The 25,371-nt window shown below is 39.0% G+C and overlaps 1 protein-coding gene across 1 annotated transcript in view; it reads left to right on the top strand.

The window, feature by feature from the left end:
* The window catches only part of SH3GL3 (SH3 domain containing GRB2 like 3, endophilin A3), a 42,797-nt gene that overhangs the window by 14,656 nt on the left and 2,770 nt on the right, over window positions 1-25,371 (top strand). The window contains exons 2-8 of the mRNA XM_079317725.1: window positions 13,637-13,705; window positions 14,346-14,418; window positions 14,906-15,049; window positions 15,751-15,884; window positions 17,237-17,395; window positions 20,182-20,285; window positions 21,501-21,628. Coding sequence (XP_079173851.1) covers window positions 13,637-13,705; window positions 14,346-14,418; window positions 14,906-15,049; window positions 15,751-15,884; window positions 17,237-17,395; window positions 20,182-20,285; window positions 21,501-21,628 — 811 coding nt within the window. The remainder of the gene's footprint in view (window positions 1-13,636; window positions 13,706-14,345; window positions 14,419-14,905; window positions 15,050-15,750; window positions 15,885-17,236; window positions 17,396-20,181; window positions 20,286-21,500; window positions 21,629-25,371) is intronic.

The following is a 25,371-nucleotide window of genomic DNA, read 5'->3' as shown; positions in this document are numbered from 1 at the left end:
TGTTCAATGGCTAACGTTTAAACTCTGTGCTAGTGGTTAAAAGAATAGGGAATGCATGTAATTAGGAAGTGGAGAAAGCTGTTCTATTATGGGAAAGAAATAAAATGCACATTTTACAACTATAGTTGAGGGTCCTGCCATAATTACCTGCATGTAATTACTGATTGCCCAGTATTTTTCTGTCAACAAACTTCGTAAAGAAAATTATCTCAGCAAATACTGTGCGCATTATAAGAGAAAGGGCTTATTAGTGGTGGAATATATTCCTTTAAATATTTTCTGCAATAAGTAGATTAAACATTCTGTATGCTTCTAGCTCATGTATTTAATATTACCTGGTAGAGCTGTAGGTATCACCTGAAATCCTTATATCAGAAAGTGGTTTGCTGCTGACAGGTCTGAAGGCAGGAGGTAACTCAAGTCCCATTTACAAAATCTACTTCATTTATAAAATGAAGGGTTTAAACCATGCTGATGGTATTTTGTCCAGGTGACATTTCTAATCAAAAGCCTTTATTCTGCAGGTGGTTTAGAACCAAGGTGTATTGCATTTCCTGAGCCTGACACTCAGTACTTTATAAGCATTTGACGAGTGTTCACTCAGTGCAAGTGGTGATGCTTATCTGTTGTGTTCTTAAGTTCGGATCTCCGGGCATCTGAGGGAAAGTGCTTTTGCATTTTAAAGGCAGAAGGTCAAATTTAATGAAATGTGGAATCATAAAGAGTGCATATCTATGTGACAGGAAGAAAAGCTGATAAAAAGGGAGTTTTCAAGAGAAGGTTTATTGCAACCCTCCTTGAAAGAAAATATAGTTTTTATCTCTTTCTGGCTGTTTTCTTCCTACTCCTTTTGTTATTTTCTCAAAATAACAGCAAGTACATGATCTTCTCTGGGCTGTTCTCTACAGTATTTCTGTCCTAGGACTCTTTCTTATTTTAACCTTGAGTTGAAATTATAAATTACCAAGATAAACCAGTCTTGTACTTTGATAAAAGAACGTGAGAGTGTACCAATAAATGACTCCTGAACAGAGCACTGAAGAGAACAAAAGTGTATACATCTCTTGATAGGAACAGAAAAGACACTAGCTGGAAAAAGGGGAGTAAGGGCTGGCTTGTGAGGGAAAATATTTAGAATGGAAGGTTGAATGACTTTTTATCATCCAGAGATGCACAAAGTAACTGGTCATTCTAAAATGTTTCATCTCCTGCCTTAGTATAATTTTTCTGAACAATTTGTCAAGCCACTGCTCCTAGCTGTGGGAAAATTTTTTTTTGGACACCTATGCAACAAAAATGGACCAACAGCTGGACAATTCTTGGTCCCTCTGAGTTGGGCTGAGCATTGGAACTAACATTGTAAATTAGACCTTCTTCTGGAAAAAGTGTGTGTGCGTGTGAGATTTGTTCAGGTTTTGAACAGGCCATACATCCAGCAAAGGTGGAGAGAAGTGTATGTTAGAAAAATGGAAACTGAAAGAAACCTAAGGCAAAGAGAGGTAGGTGATAATGAGGGGTGAAACAACTGAGAGAAAAACAAATTTAATGGAAGCGATGCTAGTGAAAAGAGACTAAAATGGAAAAAGAAACGTTCTAAGGTACCAGTGATGAGTAAATGGGGAGAAAACAACATTTTTCAGATTGCACGCTGGCTTAACATCTCTGTGAGAGAGAACTTACATAGCTTAGTAGAAATACTCAAGAGATGGGCTAGAGTGGCAGCTCTGCACTCCTGTGCTGCAAGGTGGGGTGGGCACACCCAGGGCACTGCCAGGAAAACCTGGCACAGGAGGTGAGTGCCTGAGCAGAGCTGACTGCCCTGGCACAGAGCTGGGGGTAATACTGGCAGTGGCAAAATTACTTCCTTGCTCTACACTTCTCTCCTTCTTGTTTCAGTTTTTGAGCACCACACCAAACTTTGTCCTGGTATTTAAACCCGTGGCATTGATTTAACCTTGATGCGACAGAGGAGCATCAGTTTTGCTGTCTCTGTCCCAGGAAAGCAAACAGTGTTTGTACTTCAGCCTAGTACAGGAGCTTCAGCAGTCTTTAAATTGTCACTGGGACCCTGGGAACCCAGCTGGTAGTGGCTGCTTAGGGAATGCTCTGAATTGCTACACCCCTTCTTGCCAGGGGCATGTTCCATTCCTGCAGCTCTTCTCCAGTGTCTGAATTGTGATGGTTGGTGCAGCTTCAGGACACCTCTCACCAGAGGCTCTGAAACTGGGATCCTCAGGCTAGAAGAAGAAATTGTAGAAAACCTCTTTGAAAATAGAGCTAAATTCAAATAGGTTTACAAATGAAATAAAGGAATTTAAAGTGCTAATGTTTTCAATAGGACTCGGAATTAAATTATTATGGAGCATTAAATATGCTGCCCTTTCAAAAAGTGTAATATCTGACATGGTTTCCGTTAAAACTTCATTTTTGCAAACTCTGGCACTGGTGAGAGAAATGCCAGCTTGAGCTAATTTTACAAGTGCAGAGAACTGGGATTTGAGAAGTGACAAAAGGAGGCATATAGTGGACTCCTGGAAGAAATCAGTGCATTAGTCAAAGAAAAAGGAATGCTGTGAAACTACTGTAGAAATTGAACTTCTATGTATAATTTAATATTATTACGTGTGCATTTTGGGTAGGTAGGATTGCCATTGCTTTGCGAATAACCATGCAGTGTTTCTTTGCAAAGTTATCTTTTCATTTGCACTGGCAGAGTGCTGCCAAGCCAGGAGCCATCAATCTGAGCTTTGTTGTGCAAGTCTGCCTTCTTTCTAGAGTATTCAACTTTTGAATGTACTTTTTAAACATCTAGCTTATTTTTGTGAAAAAATTATTTGCAAATTGTCAGAATTCTTAATCCTGTTTGAAATGTATTAGGCCACATTGCTGTGGATATTGCCATGTACACTGTAGTTTGCAAGGAAGTGATGGGTCCAAAATGTACAGGTAACTCCATAGCCAAGCAATAATTTAAATATTGGCAATTTCTGTAGTGTTCTCTTTGTGGTAAGTGTGGACCATACACAGAAGCTTCCCTAAACTTCATGGGCCCTAAGGCATACTGTTGGTTCTATGATTTGGATGTATAGCTTGATGAAGAAAATACCCACAACCTATCCAGCAATTACTTTGGAATGTAAATAACAGGAGCCTTTGCTCTGTTGTGCCAGATGAAACTCAAGGACAAAATATTTCTTGAAAAGAAGACATTAAGTAATAGTAATGCAGTAGTAGTAGTTTAGCTCCTCTCAGCTGTTCATGACTAGAATCTGAAATGAAACAGAGCTCATGTCTTGGCAGCATTGAGTCCTGTGTACTCCTCTGATGAGCCTCTTGGGTTAGACTCTTAAGAAGTATTTACATGCCTAGAGATTTAGATAAGCACTTGGTGGGGTGTTCAAAAGCATCCAGGTCTCTAATACCTCTTGGCTTACTTGAGGGAATATGGGAGTATGTATAGTCACATGTGCATGTGTATAAAACCTGCTGATTAATTATATTATTTTGAAGAAAAATCATATAAAATTCAACAGGAGATAGCATTTCAGCCACTGAGTTATTTCATTAATACCACTATGCTTGTATCTTCTTTTCCTATTTTTTTTTTGTTTTATTCTTGTTTTTCATTACTTCTGTGGAAGAAAAAAAAAAAAATTGTTAATCCTTGGGCCTTCTGACCTGCATGGAAAAGAATGTTCTTTGACACATCATTTAGCAGAATTTAAGTGTTATCACTCAAAATTTGAAAACTTGAAACCATCTAGTCATATTGATTTTAACATGGAAAATAGATTAGAAACGCTTTTCTACAGACTGGGTACAGTAAAATCTCTCTTGCATAGATTGTACATTCATCTCTTAATTTTTGTGACAAAATCTGGAATTACATTCTCATAATAAATAAATTGTATTTCCATAATAAATAAACTGTGCAATTCACAATTTGTGGCCCTTAAACATAAGTCTCCCTTGGGTTGCCTGCTCAGAAATAGTGATAGAATATTTTATTTAAGACTGCATTCTTCAGGGCAAAGAGTGAAGATCTGGGACTCTGGCATTCTCATTTCAGAGTTAGCAATTGTTTACTGTGTGGCCAAGGACAACTCAGTTTGACCCAAATTCTGGTATTTAGTCTTTTGGTTCCTCCCCAACATTAATGTTGTATTAGGGGCTTGTATGTGTGGTTTCAGCCTGTATGAATTTGTTCTCTACGTTTCTTGCAGCATCCAAAGCTATAACTGGCTAAAAGAACTCTTGCTGGGAGCAGAAAGTCTGGATTCCAGATATGTGGAAAAGCAGCACAAGTAGCACAGGCTTGCTTTTAATGAGACACTCGAGACCTGGAGTGTCACAGAAAGGGGGAAGCTGTCCATCACATCGTGAGGATAAAATATTCTGAAATATGCTAAGACCTTTCAAAGGGCATGCTTGCTTAGAGCAAGAGACAGCTCCCTTCTCAATGTGCAGACTGCTTTGTGAGTCTAGATTACACAGTCTATATTTACACATACTTTGGCTGGATTTGGTTAATGAGGTTAATTTAAAAGGCTGCATGATTGTGTGCAGGCTAGATCAGCTGGGTACAGGATTTTGAATGTTGACTGAGGAATATCAAGTGCCCAACATTCCTGACCCTACTTAAAATTCTCTTTCTGGCACAGACTTACTTTTAGAGCAACTTTAGACGATATCAGAGCTAAATTCAATGTCTGATGTTTCTGTTACTAAGTTAATAAAAAAACCCCATCCAAACCAAACCATATGTAATATTGTGCCTAGTTCTGGCAAAAAATTGTATACAAGAAATACACAAGGAAGAACACAGGAATTATATATGGTTAGTTCTCAGTATCGCTGTCTAAGAAATGAGATTAATTTTTTTTTTAAAACAGACATATCAAATATCAAATTGATTAATAAATCTTTCAGTAGATGTTATTATTTACTTGCATAAAATGCAGGACTATGTCTGGCATATTGGCCTGGTTTTCCAGATGACTTAGTTGTTTAATGTCAGGTACTTGATCCTGCAGTTAATCAATCATAGATCTATTCTAAGACCAGAAGGTATTATGATATCTTTTGCTGCTTTCTTGGGAGATTATGAGTTTCTAAAGTGCATTAACAGAATTTTTCAGTCTCTCAAGACCTTCAATATATTCAGGTCTGTTTCCTTTTTGTTTTCTTTCTTTTTCTTGAAAAAACAGGAATCAAAAACTATTTAATGCATCTTGGAGTTCCTGTCAGCAGAAAGAATTGCAGTGATGCTGGGAACTTGGAGCTCTGGTCAGACACCCACATCTCAGACATTGTGTGGCACATCTTTGTGTAAAAGCCCTCATTAGCTTGGTTAAAATGGCCACCCTTCTCTTTGGAAAAATTTCTGTTGTGATAATTCTCTCACATCAATCTCACAGAATCTTTTGTTTAGACTGTGTAAAATCAGGCTGTTTGACTAAGAGCACGCTTTAAACTATTTTCTTCCATCTTCTTTGGTTTTTTGTTTGTTTTTTTTTGATTGTGTAAGTCCTTCCTGAAGAAAAGACACATTCCTCAACCAGTAGCCTCATTTGTCATGTTCTTGGGCTCTGTGCCTTTTTCCTTTTCCTTGATGGGGTTTCCCAAGCAAAGCTGTTGATTAAATACTTTGACATGTACCCAGGTGTCTTCAGCTGTTGATCTAAGTTAGGAGAGTTCACACTAAATGGTACAGCTCAGCTGCTTGTGAAAGAGTTGAAACCAGCAGAAATTCTTGTCTGCATAGATATGAGTGTCTCACACCATCAGTGGGAAAGCAGAACCTCTGGCTGATGGGTTGGTGAGGGGTTTTTGCTGTGAGATGTCTTGGATTGTGAGGTGTGTGTGTGGATTGGCTGCTGAAACTCCTCCAACAGTGGGGAGTGCTGTCATTGCTCTTCCTAGATGTACCAGTCTTGTCAGGGCTTTCTCAATGCCAGAATGCATGGGTTGCACTGTTGGAGCTCCTTTCTGAGCAGAGCTAAGTGTCCTTGCCTTGCCTTCTGAGCCTTTGCCAGAGCTGTGCTGCTGTGGCTGTTCATTAATTCCGCAGGCTGCCGTTCCCTGCTGTCAGTGGGCACTGCTCTCTGCAGCAGCATATGGGCAGCTTTGATGGACTGGGTCCATTCCTGTGTGTGCTGGCAGCTGCAGGATTGTCTCTAGAGCTCTCAGCTGATTGCCTGGCTGGGCTTCTCTACCCTTTGGGTCATGCTCAGCTGTGGAGTTTGCTCCATGTTAGAAAGTAGATTGAATAACAATGCTTGGCATAGATCTGCACGGTCCCTTCCACAGTGCTCAATGCTGAGCCCGTGCTCCCCTGGCAGCTCAGAGCATCTCCATGTGGGAAAGATGTGTCTGGGGACACCCTTGGATTCCCCTTTCCAGGCAGCAGGGTTACAAACACCTTTCTCTTCTATTCCTTTCTAGCTGGCATATCCGTGTGTAGCTCAGTTCATCTGTCTTCCTAAAAATAATCATCTGTGATCTTGTTGCTTATGTTTGCCTGAGAAGTTACACTTCTCAGTGGATTCATAAATATTAGTGAGATAGGAATGTTCTTCGTGAATATAAACACTCTGGCAATACTCTCATGCATTTTTTAGCTTTGTTTGTATGATTCAGAGATCTCTTGGTAGAAAAAGTATGTTTTCCTTCTTGGGAAACAGGCCCTTGAGATTCCTGGTGTCCTTTAGATGGCCTGGCGTACCAAAAACTGGGCTCTGGAAAATGAGATGGGGCTCAGTTTTTAAATTTCATAAGTTGCATAAAATTTTTAGCATTAGAAAATATGTTAAAAGTATTTTAATATTTATCTTGCTGTGTGTTTAAATATAACACATTTCTCTACGTATATTTAAATTCCTTAATATTTTACGAAAATAGTAATATTTTGGTATTTTGATTTTGTTGGCTGCTGCAACAAGATTTGCTATTGGGTCCATCAGAAATCCCTCAGGAAGGATGATAGTGTGAGCACGTCATGAGGTGTCATTGAAGTACAAGCAGGTCCTATAGTTCTTTATGTTTCTACTTTAAATACCTGAGAATAGACATTCTCAGTGAAACAGGATGTGAATTCCTCTGGCCATGGATATAGTTTTCTGAAGTTCTGGTTCAGCTGCTTGTTGTAGGTAATGAATTATGGGCGAATCATCCAATTTTATGCAACACTTCTTTGTTTCCCTGAATTTCTATAGAAGTGTACTCTGCCATGGGTACTGACAGGGTGCTGCTTGAATTTTGTATCTTCAATATGATTATAATTTTTATGTGTTCATGTCTCATAACTTCCAAAACATTATTATGTTTTATAATTACCTATGAGCCATTAACAAAAGAGAGAGCTGCACTATCTTAAATACCTCTGTACATACATTGTTAAATTCAGAGATATTTTACAGCACTTATGCAGCCATGGGAGCAATAACAAGTATGTGACTTCTAGGGCACAGCTTCTTGCACATCATAATTTTGATTAAATAGCAGTAGGACCCAATTCAGCTGCCTCATTATTTTTTCCAAAAAACCCTACTACCCACTGCTGCTGTCAGGAATCTTTTCTACCATTTTACCAAATGCTTTGGGGAAATCTGTGCCACTGTTAGCTGAAAGTTTAGAGGAAGAAAAAGTTACAAAATGCTTCATGTGAAGGTGATGACCCTCTGAGCTTGACACTGTGAGGTGCTGAGCACTCCTGGCTTCATCCAGAAAAGCACTTTAGCACCTACTGAGGATGAACTTAAATGATTTGCTGGAGGTGAGCCAGAGTGCTCTGCATTTGTGTGACTGAAACATCTGCACTTTGTAGTAGACCCTCTATTTATTTTGGAGGACAGAATAAATCTTTTTTTCTTTAAAGTACATCTGAGCAAGAGAATTTTTGTTTTCTTTATAAACACAACGTACTGAGGTGACTCCAGAGTTCCTGCTGTTGTTGAGTGCTTAACCTCTAAAATGAGGGATTTGTATTTTCTCCAAAGCATTAGGGTAGAATGAGCTATGTCAGTTTAATTAAATGAAGAGGTCCAAGTACCAGTACACTTTAATAGTTTGCTTTTTTCTTTATTGCTGTAGCAGTATTTTAGGAGAAAATATATATTACTAATTTTCATTTGCAGAGGATTTTGTACCCAAGAGCCATGTACTGTTACTTTAGTCTTTTGTTTAGATCTGTATTTGAAAATGTGCACCTTAGTTTAGTTGGTCAGTGTGGGTTGCTGCTTTTTCTTCTGAGCATCCAGACTCTTAGAAAATCTCTAGAAGTCAATCACAGGGATGCCTAGTAGCTGCCCATTCACCTAGTTAATAAAGAGTAATATTTTATTCTTTCTTTTAAAGAATATTTTTTTATCATGATGGCAAGCTTTGTGCAGCTGGCTCTGTCAGTGTGTATTCCTTTAAAGGTTTACTAAAGATACAGAACATTGAACTGTGTTGTAGGTCAAGTTCTTGGTGGTCTGCAGTACATGAACTAGTGGTAACCTTTTTTTTGTTTGTTTGTTTTTAGTGTGGGAATTAGTAATTTATATGAAATACAGCAATCAGGAAAGAAGAAATGCAAGTAATATGCATAGTATTATAGTAGAACTTGGAAACACAAAACAAGGAATTACAGATATGTGAGGTTAAACTGCTTGTGATCTAGAAAAGAGGCTGAAATCTTTAATCTAGTCTCTAATCTGATCGAACATTCTGGAAGAAGACAAAGAGGAAAATCTCTCCCTTCCCTCAGGATGTTGAACACTGCAAGGAGATTCAACTTTGTCCTGCCAGCCACCTTATTCTCCCCTTTGTTTATTACAGGCTTAAATAAGATCCTTGAGAAAGCTGTTAGCATTGTTACATTGCATAAAACCAAATCAAACTCTTACATGGCTGCAGGGAAATCGCTGGAACTTTTAATGATTTATTAAGAGAAGCATAACTATGATGTGTTAACCATACTGGAATGTAGCATTTTGTACTAAGTACTGTATTTAAGATATATTTAATACATTTGTGCAGTTTGGCCCAGTTCTGTTTCTATGGGAAATGTAGCCATACAGTTACATTATTTCCTGGCTCTCTGTGTGTTAACTTTGGGATGAATCTGTTCATTTTCCCAGTTGATTGCTTGCTTCCTTTTTAAAGAGAGAGGGAAATAAATTTTAAATATTTTCATAGCCTTGGCTTTTTTGTCAGAATAAAAAAATCTAGGTTTTGCCTCAAGGGTTTGACAGTGTGCGTATTTATGACAAATGTAGGAATTTTCTATCCCATTAAAGTTTCAACAGATAATTTCAGCAGCTAGTCCTTCAGAACAAAATAAATGCTGTAACTTTGTAAAGAGTCATTAAAAGCTCTTAAGCCTTTAATAGAATATGATACCTTTCAGTCAAAATTTAAATAGCTTAGGCTGATTTCCTGGCCAGGTATGTACAAGAGAGTTTTGCTGGCCAGCCACTTCTTTCAACAGTAGCTAAATAACAACGAAAGAACCCTGATGGTTCAATCCTAGCTAGTGAGTGTTGCAAAAGAAGGGCAGAACAAGTGAAACAGAAGGTCAGAGCATGTGTGTAAGTATTGGCTGGCAAAAATCCCATTGACTTGTATTATAAAATACCCAGTGGGTATATTAAAAAAAAATAGGGTAATTGTTTTGAGAGTTTTATCAGCTCTCTGTTGATTTGGGATATTTTTGGCAGCTTCTTGTATTCAATAACCTTCTATAGTGAAATATGAAAAATGAGTGTAATTCAGTGGATATTATGTACAAACCATTAGTAATATATGGAATTTTTCTGAAGCGTGTTTGTTATAATCCATGTAACAATGGGGAAAAATACTCTTCCTGTGCAATAGGGATGAATCTTAATCTTCTTAACTTAATTTTTCAGTATTTTTATTTTCGATCTTGAGACGTTTTTAGTTTGGAGTTTTGGTGAGCTGTAGGTTTTGCTTTGAAGTATGGACAATTCATGTGCTGTGTTCATGGAATCACTGAGTGTTAAGGGGCTGGAATGGACCTTAAAGATCATCCAGTCCCAAAACCCCCTGCAATGGACAGGAATACCTCCCCCTAGACCAGATTACTCAAGACCTTCTCCAGGTTTTGAACACTGTCAGGGTTGAGGCAGTGCTTCATCATAACAAAACACATTAGAAGAAAATTATATTATCTGGAAAAAAAGATTAACAAAGAACTATCATGATAACAAAAATACAATATTAGATTTATAGAAAAATATTTTTCTCAGATAATTTCTTGGAATATAAATGCCTTAGCAGATAAATATTTAGTTTTTTAAAGCTGTAATAAAATTGCAGGTTGCATTTTGAATTGTAGCTGGATATCCAGAACTAAAATAGAAATCATAGTATCTAGAGGGGGTTCTTTCAAAGCCTATTTGTTTTATTCCACATTTTTCTTCATGTAAAATTCTACATAAGCCCACCAGAGATTTTCAGATTGTTTGTAATACAGCGTCATATTTAATTTTTCAATTTAAAAAAGAACAGCAGGATCTAGCAAGAAGTAACAAGCAAGGAGCATTTATGTACAAACTCCAATGTTTCTTCAGGCAAAAAGGTCTTCAGTTATATGCAGCATGCAAGTTTTACCATTGAAGGTAACTTGCTATCATGTGTAACTTCAAATGAGAGGTGATAATACAAATGGCTGATTTGAAAGCATTTTCATGTTCATAATTTAGTTTTGTTGCTTTTTTTTTTTTTTTCTCACTAACTCTAGTATAAATGTGATAGAGGGAGTTGAACAGACACCTGAGAGGAAGAAATCTTTCCTATTGCAGAGCTGTTCTCTGAGTGTAGGTTTTGATCAGAGGAAGGCTAGTTAGCTTCACCAGAAACAGAACTAATGAAAAGCTTCTGACCTGCAGTGGAATAGTAAAGAGATGGTGGCCCCCCTGGTGGGAACTGGTTTTTTTTCACAGACAGGAATTGTGGCCATGTCTGGTCAAATTGTGCTGAATCCATGGTGTCTAGGTTCTGAATTTGGAGGTGAAGGAAGAAATTCCAAACTCTCTCAGAGTACATGCCTTGTGTGGTGGCAGCAGTTTTGTCTTTGATGAGGTAAAGCCTGATAGATATTGCCATATAACTACACAGCCCCTCAGCTGGGCATCCTCTATTTATGTTCAAAGCATTTTACAGCTTGATATAAAGCATGTAAATGATGCTCAGCAAATAGTCAGGGAACTAAAACTCAGCAGCTGTTCTCTTTTGTGCATTAATTTTCAATAATTAATTGGGTATCCTGTGACTTTTAATTGTGAGAAGGATGATGCTAGTTTTACAGCTCCTAAATTCAGTATGATCACAACAAAAGCTTTTTTGTTCCTAAATGTGAGACTAGTACAGCTCTTCCCAATTACACCAATATGAAATAAACTATAGAGGTGTAAAATTTAATTATAACCATTAGAACTTTATACCAATTTTTACTGAGACTCTAAAGAATCATTCTTTATGCAGTGTCATTTTTCAAAGGATATTAGAGCTCAGGGTAAATACCATTGAAGAAACGTGTCCTTGGGCTACAGATTGCAGTCTCCTTAATGTTAGCATAGAATTGGGAAAACATGTTAACAATTTTTTTTTTCTTATGATCAGTACTTTTTTTCCCCAGGTATAGGTGGGTAGTTAGGTTGTCTTCAGAGTCTGTATGAATCAGTGTCTGCAGATCTCGTGGCTGGCTCTGAGAAGCTGCATCCACAAGTCACTGTAAAAGAGATTTAGAATTTTATTATTGATTACATTTTCACAGTCAGACAACCACTTTACTTTGTTAGGTTTGTTTTTCACCAGCATATAAATGAATTATCTATAATGGGACTGCTATGGGCTGCTGCTGAATGAATGTGGGTTTTGCAACTGAATCCTGAGAAGGGTAATTCCCCCACTGCACTCAGCCTTTGGAAAGGTTTTGGGGAAACCCCAGATTTCTTCCTTGTCTGCTGGGGAAAGATATGTGTGAGGCTGTGGAAAATGGCATTGATTATTTTTGGAATTAACAATGCACAGAAAGGAGAGAGAAACTGTTATTGTGGAGGAGCTGCAGAATTCCTGGTAGAAATTCCTGCTTTTCATGCAGCCTTGTCATGTATCTTTGTCTGCTCAAGGACTGCTCAGACATTCCTGCAGAGACCAGGGCACTGTCCTGCTCAGTGTGTGACCTCAGGTCACTTCTCTGCTGTCATGTCTTACAGCAGCAAGGTGATAACCCACAGGAACTCACTGGTACTTGGGCTTCTCCATCTATTTTATCTGTCTTTATGCTCATTCTGTCAGTGCTCTGCAAGAGAAATGATCCTGACAAGTATGTGTGCTGCTTGGCATATTAAGCATGAAGATTGTGAGTGCTGCTGTAAAGCCAATAGAAATAATTAGCTGTACATCTCTCTTTGAACTCATATTTTCCCTAAAGCACAACTGTTCTCTGACTGTGTGGTAGTGGTGATATTGATGCAAGGTCAGCCACTGCTGAGCTCCCAGCTCTGCTTCATCAGCTCCTGGCTGGTTTTTGGCAGGGCAGTGTCCTCCCCACACCTGTGCCGTGCAGGCAGTGACCCAGAGCAGGGAGCCCTGCACTGCTGAGAGCCCTGACCCAATTTCAGGTTATGCAAGTCCCCAAGGCCCTTCTAATTCAGTGAGATGAATTCCCTTTTAGAACGTGCTGAGGACAAACAAAATGCTTTATTGGGGACAGGTTTGGGGACCAGCAGCAGTCAGTGAGCTAGGCATGGATTTCACACCACGCTGTTACAGTTCCAGTGATAAAAGCCAATTAAAACAGAGAAATGTTAGGTATTTTTGAAGGAATGTAATGCTGAATATGTGTTAAATCACTGTTGTAGTTGAGGGATGCTTTCAAAGGCTGTTTCACAGTGGGTGAGGATCTGGCTTTCTCTTCATGTTGTCACAGTGCAGGTACCATGCACTGCAAGAAGCAGATGGCTGAGTTCTGCTCGCTGGCTTATTCCTGGCCATGATTTACTCAGTAAGGACCACAGTCATGTCTGACAGCCTGGAGTTTTCACACAGAAGTTGGTTAACTTTATAGCCTTTTCAGAAGGTTTACTGAAATCTATCTGAAATTGGTGCTTTGGGTTTTTGAAGAACAGCTGGCATTCTTGTTTTGATCATAAAGGTGCTCAGTCTCACAGGTGAGTCACAGTGGAGCATTTTTCACAAATCTCTTCCTTCCACAGAATTGCACACAACTCCAGCAGCAGGAATGGGAGTTACATCTCTACTGGCACAGGGGGCCAGAAGGTACTCAGAGGTGCAGAGACTCACTTGAAAAGGTTACTGAGGATTTACCTGCAGCCAGACTCTGGTCCCTGTGCTGAAATCTGCAGTGTAGGTCATGCCTAGGTCAAGCTCTTCAAACATGAGAAATCATTTTTATGTTTGCTTGTTCTAAATCTGTACCAGGTATCCTTGTCTCTCTTGAAGGGAGTACTTCACTTCTAAGACTTTAACTTTTGTCCTGCATAGCTGCCTCAAATAGATGCTGGTTGTTTTCTGATCTGGAGTCAATTCCTGTAACTGTTTAGATATTTATTCTGTAATTAAATAACAATAGCTTTTAAAGTCTGTTAAATTTATCTTTTTGCAGTTATTCAGTGAAAAAATAAGTGGAGCAGAAGGAACAAAGTTAGATGAGGAATTTCAAGAGATGGAAAGGGTAAGAAAAGTCGCATTATGTTTTTCAATATTAAGCTATTGCAGAATCAAAAGCATTTCATATTTCAAGTGATTGAATGGTATTGTAGCTTTACCTGGGGGAGGAAACCCTATAGTGTGCTTCCAAACAGAAAGATAAAAGTATAAATGCAAATTTGTCCTTGAGCCTTGTCAGCTCAGCCAAGGGAGAAGAGACATCCACAAAGGCTGTTTGAGCAGAGGATCAGGTTCCACTGACACCTCTTGGCAGTGAAGAGAAATTCCTCCAAGGGTGCAGAGCATCAGGAGGAACCTTCTCCTGGCTGTGTGGGAGTTTAGAGAAGTCTGCAATGTTAGAGAGGCTTTTTGAATATCACAAAGCCTTTGCATCTGATAAAATTAATGATACAAATCTGACTACTTGGGCTAGATTTTCTCCTGGTAGAAGATTATACTTTTTAGTTTAAATCCACATTCAAGAATTTACATTAAATTGTCATATTTGCTATCCACTGAGGAGTTGTGTTGCAAAGTAAACAGTGCTACTGCCAGTTTCTCCTTTTACAATTGTTATCTGGTTTGTTTTTTTTTTAATTGTCTTTCTGCCCTTGCCTTTCCGTGTATTCTTTAATGTTCATAGTAGACTTACATTTCTTTTTCAGAAAATTGATGTTACTAATAAAGCTGTAACAGAACTTCTGTCCAAATCCACAGAGTATCTTCAGCCAAATCCAGGTAGGATAGGAACAATAGGCGTTGGATTTTGATGAAAATTGTTTTATTACTTGGAAATAAAATCTAGGTAAATAAAAGTTAATTGGGTCATCATTGTGAGATTTCTGTGTGGAGTTCTGCAAAGTTCTAAGCAAGAGGAGGGAGAGAGAGAGGAAGTTGGCTTTGGCTGTGCTTGTATCCTGCGTTTGCTTTCTGCAGTATTTTTAATCTGGGAGCTCACAAGCAGGACTATGCAAAGGAATATGAGTGTCAGTGAATATTTGCCTGGAGAAATGACACTTTTTCAGTTGGGAATAAAATCTAGTTTCATATGACCCATATTGTTGAATGGAACTTTGGACTATGAGGTACTAACAACAAAGAAATTATCAGTCTGAGACAAGCTTTGTGATTTTGCTTGAAAATTATTTATTGCTTTTAATAGATTAACTTTAAAATGGTTTTATCACTTGTTAAATTTTTTATTCTTTTTCTGTGTCCCTCTTAGCATACAGGGCCAAGCTGGGAATGCTGAACACTATGTCAAAGATCAGAGGACAAGTTAAAACCACAGGCTACCCCCAGACAGAGGGACTCCTGGGAGACTGCATGATACGGTATGGCAGAGAGCTGGGCGATGATTCTATGTTTGGTGAGTTGGTGCATCTCCTCTGCCAATATTTCAGCATAAAGTCCTTTGCAAAGTGTTACTCACTGACATAACCTGTGTAGTTGACCACTAGCAGGTAAGAGGGAAGGTTAAGTGCAGGAATCAGGGGTTGATTGATACAGCTCAGAAGCAGAATGCTCCTGCACATTTGTCCGCCTCTGTTGCAGGTGGGTTTGATAACACTGTTACTGATGCTGTGTGATCATCCCTATTATTAAATATTTTAGTTTCTAAATTGCCAAACCTAAATAATTTAGGGTGATTCTTAAATGCAGTTTATTTCTTATAACCTTTATACAAAAATGGCTATACTCAAGTTGAGAAGTAAACTAAGGGGGAAAATTTTTGCAGGAAGAAATAAACAGTAACACTGAATGATTTTTTTTTTTTTTTTTTTTTTTTTTTTTTAGCAATGACCTATGCATATACAGTAGGGAGAAAAGCGAAAAGCTTTTTTTCCTCTGATATCTGTTGGGGAAAAAATCTCCTGAAATGTAATTCAGAAGAAAAATTTTCTAATTCCAGTTTTGTATAGAGAACAAGCATAACTTGCATTATTTTCTAATTTGCTCTTCAAGAGACTACAGCAGATACAAAAAATACCTTTTTGAAATGGCTTTTTAAAAAGACATATTTTCTGCTTTTATATATCTTGAGGTAAAAGAGCCTATTCTTTACCACAGGCCTTGCACTACTGGATGCTGGTGAGAGCATGAAACAAATGGCAGAAGTGAAGGACTCTCTTGATATTAATGTCAAACAAAATTTTATTGATCCTCTACAGTTACTGCAAGACAAAGATTTAAAAGAGATTGGGGTAAGTTTTCTAGGGTAGAACTTCACTTGGCAATAATCAGAGCCAAATCAAACCCTAGTTCCCTGAGATATTTTTCTTGCAAGTAATAAAGTAAATACATTTTGTTGTAATAGATTTTCTCTCTAGCAGAACAGTGACAAAATCTGCTTAAAATCAATGCCTGACTATTTCTTGCTTGTCTAACTTACTCAATTTGCTATATTGCTTGTACAGTTAATACAAGCACAGTGAAGAGAATTATATTCTTTGTTTTTCTGCTGCTTTATTTTAATGAACATTTTTATTAAGGCTTATGAACATGAGTGGGCTGTGATTTCTGCTAGTGATTATCCTATCTTACCATCTCTGTCAGCCTAAAGCTGTTTATAATGGAGAATGAATATAACTGTTAAAAAGGCTTTTTAGGGCAAACACAGAATGATCTGAATAGTGTCATAAAATATTGAAGTGCCATATGCCACTATAGGAAAAGTACAGGACATCAAGGAACACATTTTTAACCTTTAAACTTAAGTTTTTCAGTGTTTTTGTTTACAATGTGACAATTCAAAGAAATCCAGGCAGTCTTTGTCTGAGTCTGTTGATTCCAATGGATTTGGGTAATAGCAAGTTAAAACCCTGATGAAATGCAGAAATGAAATTTATTTTACTTGTTTATACATAAATGAATGTGGAAAGCATAGTGAAAAGTAGCAGTAATGTCTGTAGCTGTCTGCTTTGAAGCATAGCTGTTTTCAGTTGTGTTCTTCTGAACTGATGAAAGGAAATTGTTTGATGTTAGCTTTAATGAGTATTTTGTACTGTCACTTTGAGTCCATTCTGTGAGTCTGTCAGTCCCAGGATTTTTGGCAACAGAAAAGCTTGTGTAGTTTATCAGATAGAATTGTCAAGTTGATACCTAGCAAGGACAGCAAGAATACAAGATTTGTTGGCTTTAGGATGGGAATATAACCCTTTAAGTTGTCATATTGCAGATAATTCAATATGTAAAATTGAATTACATGTAGAATATGGTGACACACAAATATTTAGGTTGGATCCTGCTTCTCTCAACAGCTCAGAGAATCTGTACAGTTGCACATTCAGGGAAGTCCATAAGGTGGATGTCTAAGATAGGCAAATCAAGGCTGCCTGTCTTAGTACCCCAAGTGCTACCAAAGGGCTCTTTATTTAAAATTTCATTCATTTACGTGACCCTACACTTACAAAGGGATAAACTGTACAAGTCTCTGAGCATTGTATTTCTTTCAGTCTCTATATTTGCATCTATCACTGATATTTCCTTAGATCACAATGTGTTTGTTTGGGAATATCTCATTTGGTCCTCCTCATAAATGTTCTGTCTCTTTTAGCATCACTTGAAGAAACTGGAAGGGCGTCGCTTGGATTATGATTATAAAAAGAAGCGTTTTGGAAAGATACCAGATGAAGAAGTTAAACAAGCAGTAGAAAAATTTGAAGAGTCAAAGGAACTGGCTGAAAGAAGCATGTTCAATTTCTTAGAAAATGATGTAAGTCTGTGCTGCATCTTTTTTTGTTGCAGTACATCCTGGAGGGGCAAATGTGTGGGATTGGTTAAAGCCAGTCCCATCCTTCACAGGAGGTAAGGTCTGAAAGCAGAAACTCTGCCTCTTCCCACTTTTATATCCCCTGTTAGAGAAGAACATAATGCACAGCAGAGAATGGGAGAACTCAAGAACTCAGGAAATTCTTCTGGAGATACAGTGATACAGACAAGATGGCCACAGAGGTCTCAAGTAGGACTAGCTGATAGTAAAATGCAGTTTGGTCAGTGAAAGGGTGAAGGTTGGGAAATTGGTATAGTCAAGACCTGTTGCTGAAAATGTAAACAAGGGCATGTACCCTCTGAGCTTTCTGAGTTTTAGCTCACTTATAGTCAAAACTTTGCTGCTGATATGGAGTGTCTGAATGATTTTACCTTGGAAAATCATTACTATTACTCTTTGGCTCTGCAAAGTCCATAGAGTGAGTTTGTGGCTTGGGCTCAGGTATGTGGACTTTGGCTCAGAGTCCAAGTCCATCATGAAATTATGTCTAAATAAGGAGCAGCTGTAGCCATTCAGGATAATCCTCTCTTCTGTCCACACACAGAGGAATAGCAGGATATGCTTTCTCCTGCATAATCATGGAATTGTAGGAAAAGAGAGCTGGACCTGTTTGAGCCTCTTCCAGGGTTCTCTTCTGTAGATGCAGGATCACAGAAAACATGCTCACAAAGTAACAAGTGTGCTGTCTTCTATGAGCAGAAATGCAGCAGTGAAGAGCTGTGAAGTGGAATATTTAACTGCAAGCAACTTCTCTCTCTATGCACACCCAGTTATAAGCCAGTCTGTAGCTCCTGAGCTTTTTATTAGTTGGGCACATTTGTTACAGCAGTGTTAGTGTAAGGCAGTTAAGCCCCTTGTTGTTTTACCAGTGTAAGTTAATGAGGGCAGCATAAGCTGGAACATGCTCTTACCAGCAATTTCAGCACTGTTCACTGTAGGCTCTACTAGTTGCCTGGCTGCAATGGATGTGTGTTTTATAATTGTCTTGCATGGACAGCTCAGAAATGTTTCAAGTACTGTCTATCATTAGCCAGAGCATCAAAGTGAGGATAAAAGAGTGCAGGAATTCAATTAGTTTAGTTCAGCCACTAGAAAATAGATGAGTTACGCATTGTAAGTAATTCTGTCTTTGGGAGGGGGTAAACTGGATATTCCTCTGAAGTTTTTTCTGTACCCATTTCCTGTTGTTTCTGTTTAAAGAAAACTCTGTGCTCTTCCTCTTCTATTTTCATGCTGACCCAGTCTGTCTGTCCTCCTGAAACTTCTCATTACAGCTTTGTCTAACCCTAGATGGTCTCACTGTGTTTGCAGAGATCTTAACTGCAATCACATCCTTCTGATCTTTTCCAGTTCCCCAAGTGTCTCCCTCTCTTGGTCTTCTTGCCCTGAAGTCTCAGTTCTCAGAGCTCTGGTTCCCAGCCATCTTGCCAGGTGCCTTTCCCAGGCTCAGTCCTGATCTCCACCTTTCTCAGGTTTTTGCACAGCCAGTTCCAGACCTCCCACATCGACACTGTTGCATGCACTTCTTATCAGATCCATCTTCCTGCCATTCCCACACAGCCAGTCCCAGGTTCATCTTCCTAAGTAGCTTTTAGTCCCTCAAGTTTCTCTGGCTCTTTCCCAGTGTCTCTTTCTCCCTCCTAATCCACAGCTTCATATTTCTCTCGGTTCTTAGTTGTCTTGTTTGGATTGTCCTTTATCCATTTTCTCTGACCACACATCCAAACCCCAGGCACTTTGTGTGTTGTCCTCAGCTGTTTATATTACTCTCTTCTGACTGTGATGGGTTTGTATCAGCTGTTGGTTTGGTTCTGTGCATTTCATTTCTTTATGCTATGTGACAGTGTTTGGCTCTCTTGGAGTCTTGGCAGAATTTTTAATGATCTTTTTGACTGAGTAAAAGCAGACAAAGTATAACACAAAACTGCCATGGGTCCATAAAACATTTGTAGAGGGTTTACTCAGATATTTTCTTATGATCCAATGTCTGAAGGCATCATGATGGAATGGAAATATGTCAGACTTCTTGGGGTCTTGAAGAAGACAAATATCTGTTACTGCTCCGTACCCCATACAGCTTGAACTTTTCAGCTTGTGTTAAGGGAATGAGATTATTTGTTACCTCCTGAATAAAAATATTTTGGTTTTTTTCTTCTTTACATTCTCCCTTTCCTCATCATTCATATGTTTGAATGATTGGCTAATATGTTTTAAATCCAAGTAGATAAATCATGTTTCATTTATCAGTTTATAAATGCTGCCATCTAGTGAGATGAGTCCAGATCATTTCAGAACTGCACTTTGTAAACATTGATAATAAACACTAATGAGTCTTAGTCCTAAGAACTGTCACAGTATAATTTCTTCCAGTATTGATCAGAAAAGTTCCACTTTCACCTGCTAAGGGGTCATGTCCTATTAAATGTTTTGGGCTTGGGTGTTGACAGACAGCTGGCTTGGAAGTTGAAAGCAGAAGGGATTTGCACATTGTGGAAGGAAATGACTCAAGGACCCAGCCCTGAGTTAGTGAACTAGAAGTTACACCTCAGTTTTGTTCAGTTTCCAGCTGGCAGTTTCTTTGATAGAGTCACATGTGCTCTTTTCCAATAACCTCTACAAGGTACTGTTGTCTTTTGAGATACCAGGTCTGTTTTAAATGTTCTTTTTGTTTATCTTTCTGCTGAGTATACTGCAGTGCCCTTACAGCTATTTTCCTCTCTGTTTTTCAGGTAGAACAAGTAAGCCAGTTGGCTGTGTTTGTAGAAGCAGCACTAGATTACCATAAACAATCCACAGATATTTTGGAGGATCTGCAGAGCAAGCTGCAAAACCGGTAAGACAGAACCCCTCAGAAAATGTTGAGCCTCTTTTGCAGCTGAGGTTCACAACATTGGAAAGTCATTGAAGCAAGAGATCTTGCAGCACCACCTCCCAGATGCACATTTGCTGTGCTTTTTGCCAGACTGAGCTCCATGGCTTTAAACCCCTGCCACCTGGCAGCTTCTTGCTGTGCTGGGAGACTTTAATGTAACACAGGATCTGCCCAGGGAGCTCTGAGTGTGTGCAGAGTCTCTCCCATCTGTGGAGGTTAGTGGGGACAGCCTGCCTTTGTTTAGAGGTTTATTTCAACTTGCATACTCTGAGTTGTGTTTTGGAGGATTTGCTTGGAAGTTGGCCTGTTTTTATTGAGATTAAGGGGTGTAACAGAATTCTACAGCACAGTAAGGAACAAGCCAGCTGGCCAGGAACAGAGCTGTTCTGTAACACATGTGTGAAAGGCCCAGGTACTTTGTGTCAGCCTAAGAAAAGAGAGAAATGCTGCTGTCACTGATGTGTCACTCAGAGAACCAGAGACCTGAGTGTCACTGTGGTTAGGCAGAGCCAGGAGAATTGCTTGGGGCTTTCAACCCAGGGTGAGCATTGGCATGAGGGCAGCTGTGTCTGCAGACACCCTGTGCCATCCCAGCTGGAGGGGCCTGGGAGACAAGGAGCTCTCAGCTGGGGCAAGAGGTAATAGATGGTTTTGCTGGCTAAATGTTTTTTTTCCTGTTTTCCTTAATAAAAAGGCCATATGTGAGATGCAGTCCCTGGGCCTCTGTCCTGGATGTGTTTCCCCATATGTCATTTGCAGTTGAGCTTTCCACAGAGCTCATTCCTGCAACTTGTGCTGAACTCAGTGGCAGCTGAGGGTGCTCATCACTTCTTAAACTCAGGCTGTTAAGCTTTATGCCTTTGTCAGCAGGACCAAAGTATTAAATAAATTAGAGACTTGTTGAAATTCAAGTATTGCATGATAATTAAGCAGCTTTTAGTAAAATACAGTCCCCCCACAAAATCCCCAAAACTAACCAACCAACCAGCCAAGAAACCCAATTCCATAAAACCAAAACACAAACCAACCGAAAGAAGCCTAAAACCAGGTCCAGCAGAAGATTTTCTTAATCCACCTTTCAAACAGCAAAGCACTTAACCTGAACTTAAGTTCTGTATTTCTTCCTTCCTTCTTTCTTTCTAAGTAAATCCCTTGCTGCTTTTCTCTGTGTTACAGAATAAATGTAGCATCTAGTCGGCCTAAGCGTGAATTTAAGCCAAAGCCTGTAATAACTACAACTCTGGAAATTGGTGATAATCAGCAGCACAATGGGATTGCCTATAGTTCTTCCATAAAATCATCAGGTGAGTCTGCCACCACAGAATTAATGGGTCTCTAGATGTTTTGCCAGATTGTTGTATTTCTTGTGCCATGAGAACAATGGATCCATTAGGCATCAGTGCCTGTGCATCTGACTCCAGATTGTTTCCCAGATTTCAGAACAGCACTGTGAAGCAGGGTTCCACTCAGCAGGTTCTCACTCTGAAATTTAGGTGTGGTGTTCTCCTTTTAGGTCTCTGAATTGCCACTGAGGGTGGGAGGAGAGAGAAGGAGAAAACATTCATTTTCTTGCAAAGACAGATGCCTACAGTGGGTGTGTTTGATCCCAGTCTGGAGTATTTCCAGGTGCTAATTTTTCTCCACATTCTCAGGGTATAAATGATCTGTACAGGATCTCAAATATTAGCTGTGTAAAATTCAGAGAGATTCCTCCCACCCTTACTGATTTTATTATCTTCTAAGTTTACTGTCTCCTAGTCATGCACTAAAATATGAAGTGCTTTAGCTACCTCTTAAGTGGGGCTTAGGACCCTTTCCTTTGATAAGGCACTGATTTCACAAACAAAAGGACTTTTGAAAGTTGTGTGAATAGTAATAATTAGTAATGTTACACATTTAAATAGCTTTTCCTCATCTCATGAATAAAATTATTTTGCCCTGTTGTCTTAGTGACTACACTGTATGCTGAGATGAGCCCAGTAAAAAGTAATAAAACCCCCAAACAAACTAAAAACCCCAAACAAAACCCTTATGACTATATGCAAAGAAAAGAGAATGAAAAAGCCAGAGATTTTTCCATAAACATTATTTGTAAGGAAAATAGAGAAGTAGTAAGCCAAAGGTTCCCTTCTGTTCTTGGCATGGCATCTAGGATCTTTTCCTGAAGATTTGTTGGGGGTTTTTTTCTTAGCTCTCCAATTTCTTCTTCCCTGCAGTTTTGTTCTTTTTTAAAGGTTGTTGTGAGAGAAATGAGAGAACTAAAAGTGAAAGAATAAAGCTTGGAGCTGTAACTTGAGGCTCCTTCTAATGCCTCTTTAATTTTCTTGCACTGTGCTACAAGAGGCAGCCATTATACAATCCATGCTGAAGGGGAGGTGCAGCAGTTTGGCAGCATAAATCCACCCAGCAAGATCTGATTCCTTGATTTGTTTGAAGCTCCTTGTGCTGCCTGAATCTGAGTTTTTGTGTTGCTGTCAGTTATGGGATGGAGGGAGACAATCCCTTCTGCACATTCTCAGGTCACACCAGTGGTTCCTAAGAGTTGTGACACATTTCATCCAAAGCACTGGAAGTGTTTGCAGTGCTCAATAACCTCCTTGGTGTTTTCACAACACATCTGGATGAAGGTAGCAAAACCACAGCAACTTTATTTTAAAAACACCATAAAATTTCTTGGCCCTATCAACTACTGATCAAGTTATATAGGATTTTTTTTCCTATTTTGCATGTGCAGGGGAGAAAGGAGATTGAAATTCAGCATTTGTATATAAACTAGTGTGTCAAACCACATTACAGTGGTTTATCATTGCCATGCAGCAGTTGTTCCAAGATGTCCTTAAGGATAATCAGTCCTTCCTTTGGGAGAGGACAGATGATGACTTCTCCAGGTTGCTTCCAGCCCACTTAGTTAAATGAAAATCTCACTTTTAATGAGCTGAAAGTCAGTAAAATCTGGAGAAAAACTGATCACTAAAATAGGGAAGAGTGAGATACATCCACTCACTAACTCCATTCCATCCATGGACTGTTGTACCATTTGCATATCACTAAATGAGGGATTGTCACTACTTCACTTGCTTAGTGCTGTCAGAATGGAAACTAAATAAAACCTCCATAAAAGAGATGAAAAGGACAAATAGGATATATGTGATAACTGCTGCCATACTGAAGTGTTGCTAATAACATTAGAAAGACCATGTATGCTGAATTTTTCCTCCTGAAGGTATGGATGCTGTGCTTACCTCCCCAGCAGGTACAAATCACTGAAAATTCTGTTAATTCTCTTTTGTTTTCCTATTCCTACTCAAACATTGTCCATATGGGTTTCTGTGAACTGCAGTGGGCTCAATATGCCCTCTCATAAATGGGAAAACCTTTCTGTCCCTTTTTAAAATCAGAATCATGAAACAGATGACATTTTTTTATGATCTGTGATTTAGAAATGAGAACCAGGCAGTTCTAAGCAAAACTGCTAAATGTCTTAAATTCTCCATGAGATGGGGAGATAGCATTCTAATCATCTTCTTTTTGTTTAGGAAACTGACCTCCCTATCCTACACAAACAAGTACTTCCATGCTTCATTTTCCCTGCTTCCATATTGACACTAGCAAAATACAGATCTTTAACTTCTCTGATCCTGTCCCTCAGGGTATGTAGTGTTTTGGTATTCAGCAAACCCATGGAGACCTGCAGGACAGTTCAAGATGTGAAACATTCAGCACAACTGCCATTGTAGAGTTCTGAGCATGGAAATGACTTTTCCCATGTTCCACAATATTTTTTTCAGCTATCAGCTTCTTGGAGCAGAAATAGTATTTTCCTGTGTATAGTCTAACATGTGAGGATTATTTACTACTTAGGACTCGCACACATTTGCAGGGCTAGATTCACATAAACTTCATTTTTATGTTGTTGCGAGTTATTTGGCTGCTTTGAGTAAATGCAGATAAAAAAAATCTCTAATTCATTGTTATCCTCATTAATGAGCTGCAGCTGTGAGCATCATCTGGCTCATTTTAGAACTCTTTAATTGCTGTATTACATCATGCCTTTCACTCAGTTTGTTTGTCAGGTTTGACTATGATATGAAATGTATGGATCTGGTTGCCACATGTTGGAATTTAACATAAACATCTAAGTGTTTGCTCACTTCAACCATGAGGGAGACTGGGATTAATTATCTTAGCAAGCTTCCAGTGCTTCCAGTTTGTGATTATTAAAGTGCTGTGTTGCTACCTGATGTATGCAGCATGGTATAGAAGGCAGGCTAGATGCAGTAACACCCTCCTTTGGGGAAAACAAACAAAAAACCCAAACCATCATTGAATGGCATTTTGGTTTCATCCTGTAACACACCAGGAATCACAGGTAGCTTCTTGCTTACCCTGATTCTGTGCTGTCCAGATCCAAGTGGTCTGGAAATGCTACTAACAGTTTTTTGCCTATGACAGGGAATTAAACTAGAGAAATAAAGGAGATGCATATGGAGTTGCAATTAACATAAACTATGTTGGCAGAAATAGAAAAGTGCAATATATTTAGCTGAAACCCCTGCAACATTTGTGCGAGTAGACAGCAAAAGGCTGGAGTGGTGCCAGCAGTTCTGTGATGTTAAGCAGTGTGTGTTGCAGGCTGTCAGGCAGTGCTGCCCCCTTCCCTTTGTCAGGGGAGCTTTGTCTCATTGGATTATACAGTAGCAGCAGCTGCCTGGCTCTAATGAAGACTTTGACTGATCCTACAGCCTGGAGTGAAACCGGTTGTGCTGGCTGTGGCCATTATTTAAAAACCTTTCCAGGCAGCTTTTCCAGACTTTTTCTTTGCAGTTCTTTGGAGCTTAAAATGAACCAAATGTGATCCATCTCTGATCAGGTACCTCACTGTCAGAAATTAATTGGCTTGCAGCAACAAATTAGCCCCATGGGAGCAGCTGGTGCAGGCGAGGAACTCTGTCAGTTATTGTGATTGCTGCCTTCTGCTATTGACAGTTCTGGAGAGCTGGTACCTGTTCTACCTTGGCAAAGGCTGAAAATAACTCAGCTATTTTTA

The sequence above is a fragment of the Erithacus rubecula genome (assembly GCF_903797595.1).
Source record: "Erithacus rubecula genome assembly, chromosome: 14".
In the NCBI taxonomy this organism is placed as follows: Eukaryota; Metazoa; Chordata; class Aves; order Passeriformes; family Muscicapidae; genus Erithacus; species Erithacus rubecula.
Note: the sequence above shows the minus strand (reverse complement) of the source record. Positions and strands in the feature narration are given on the sequence as shown.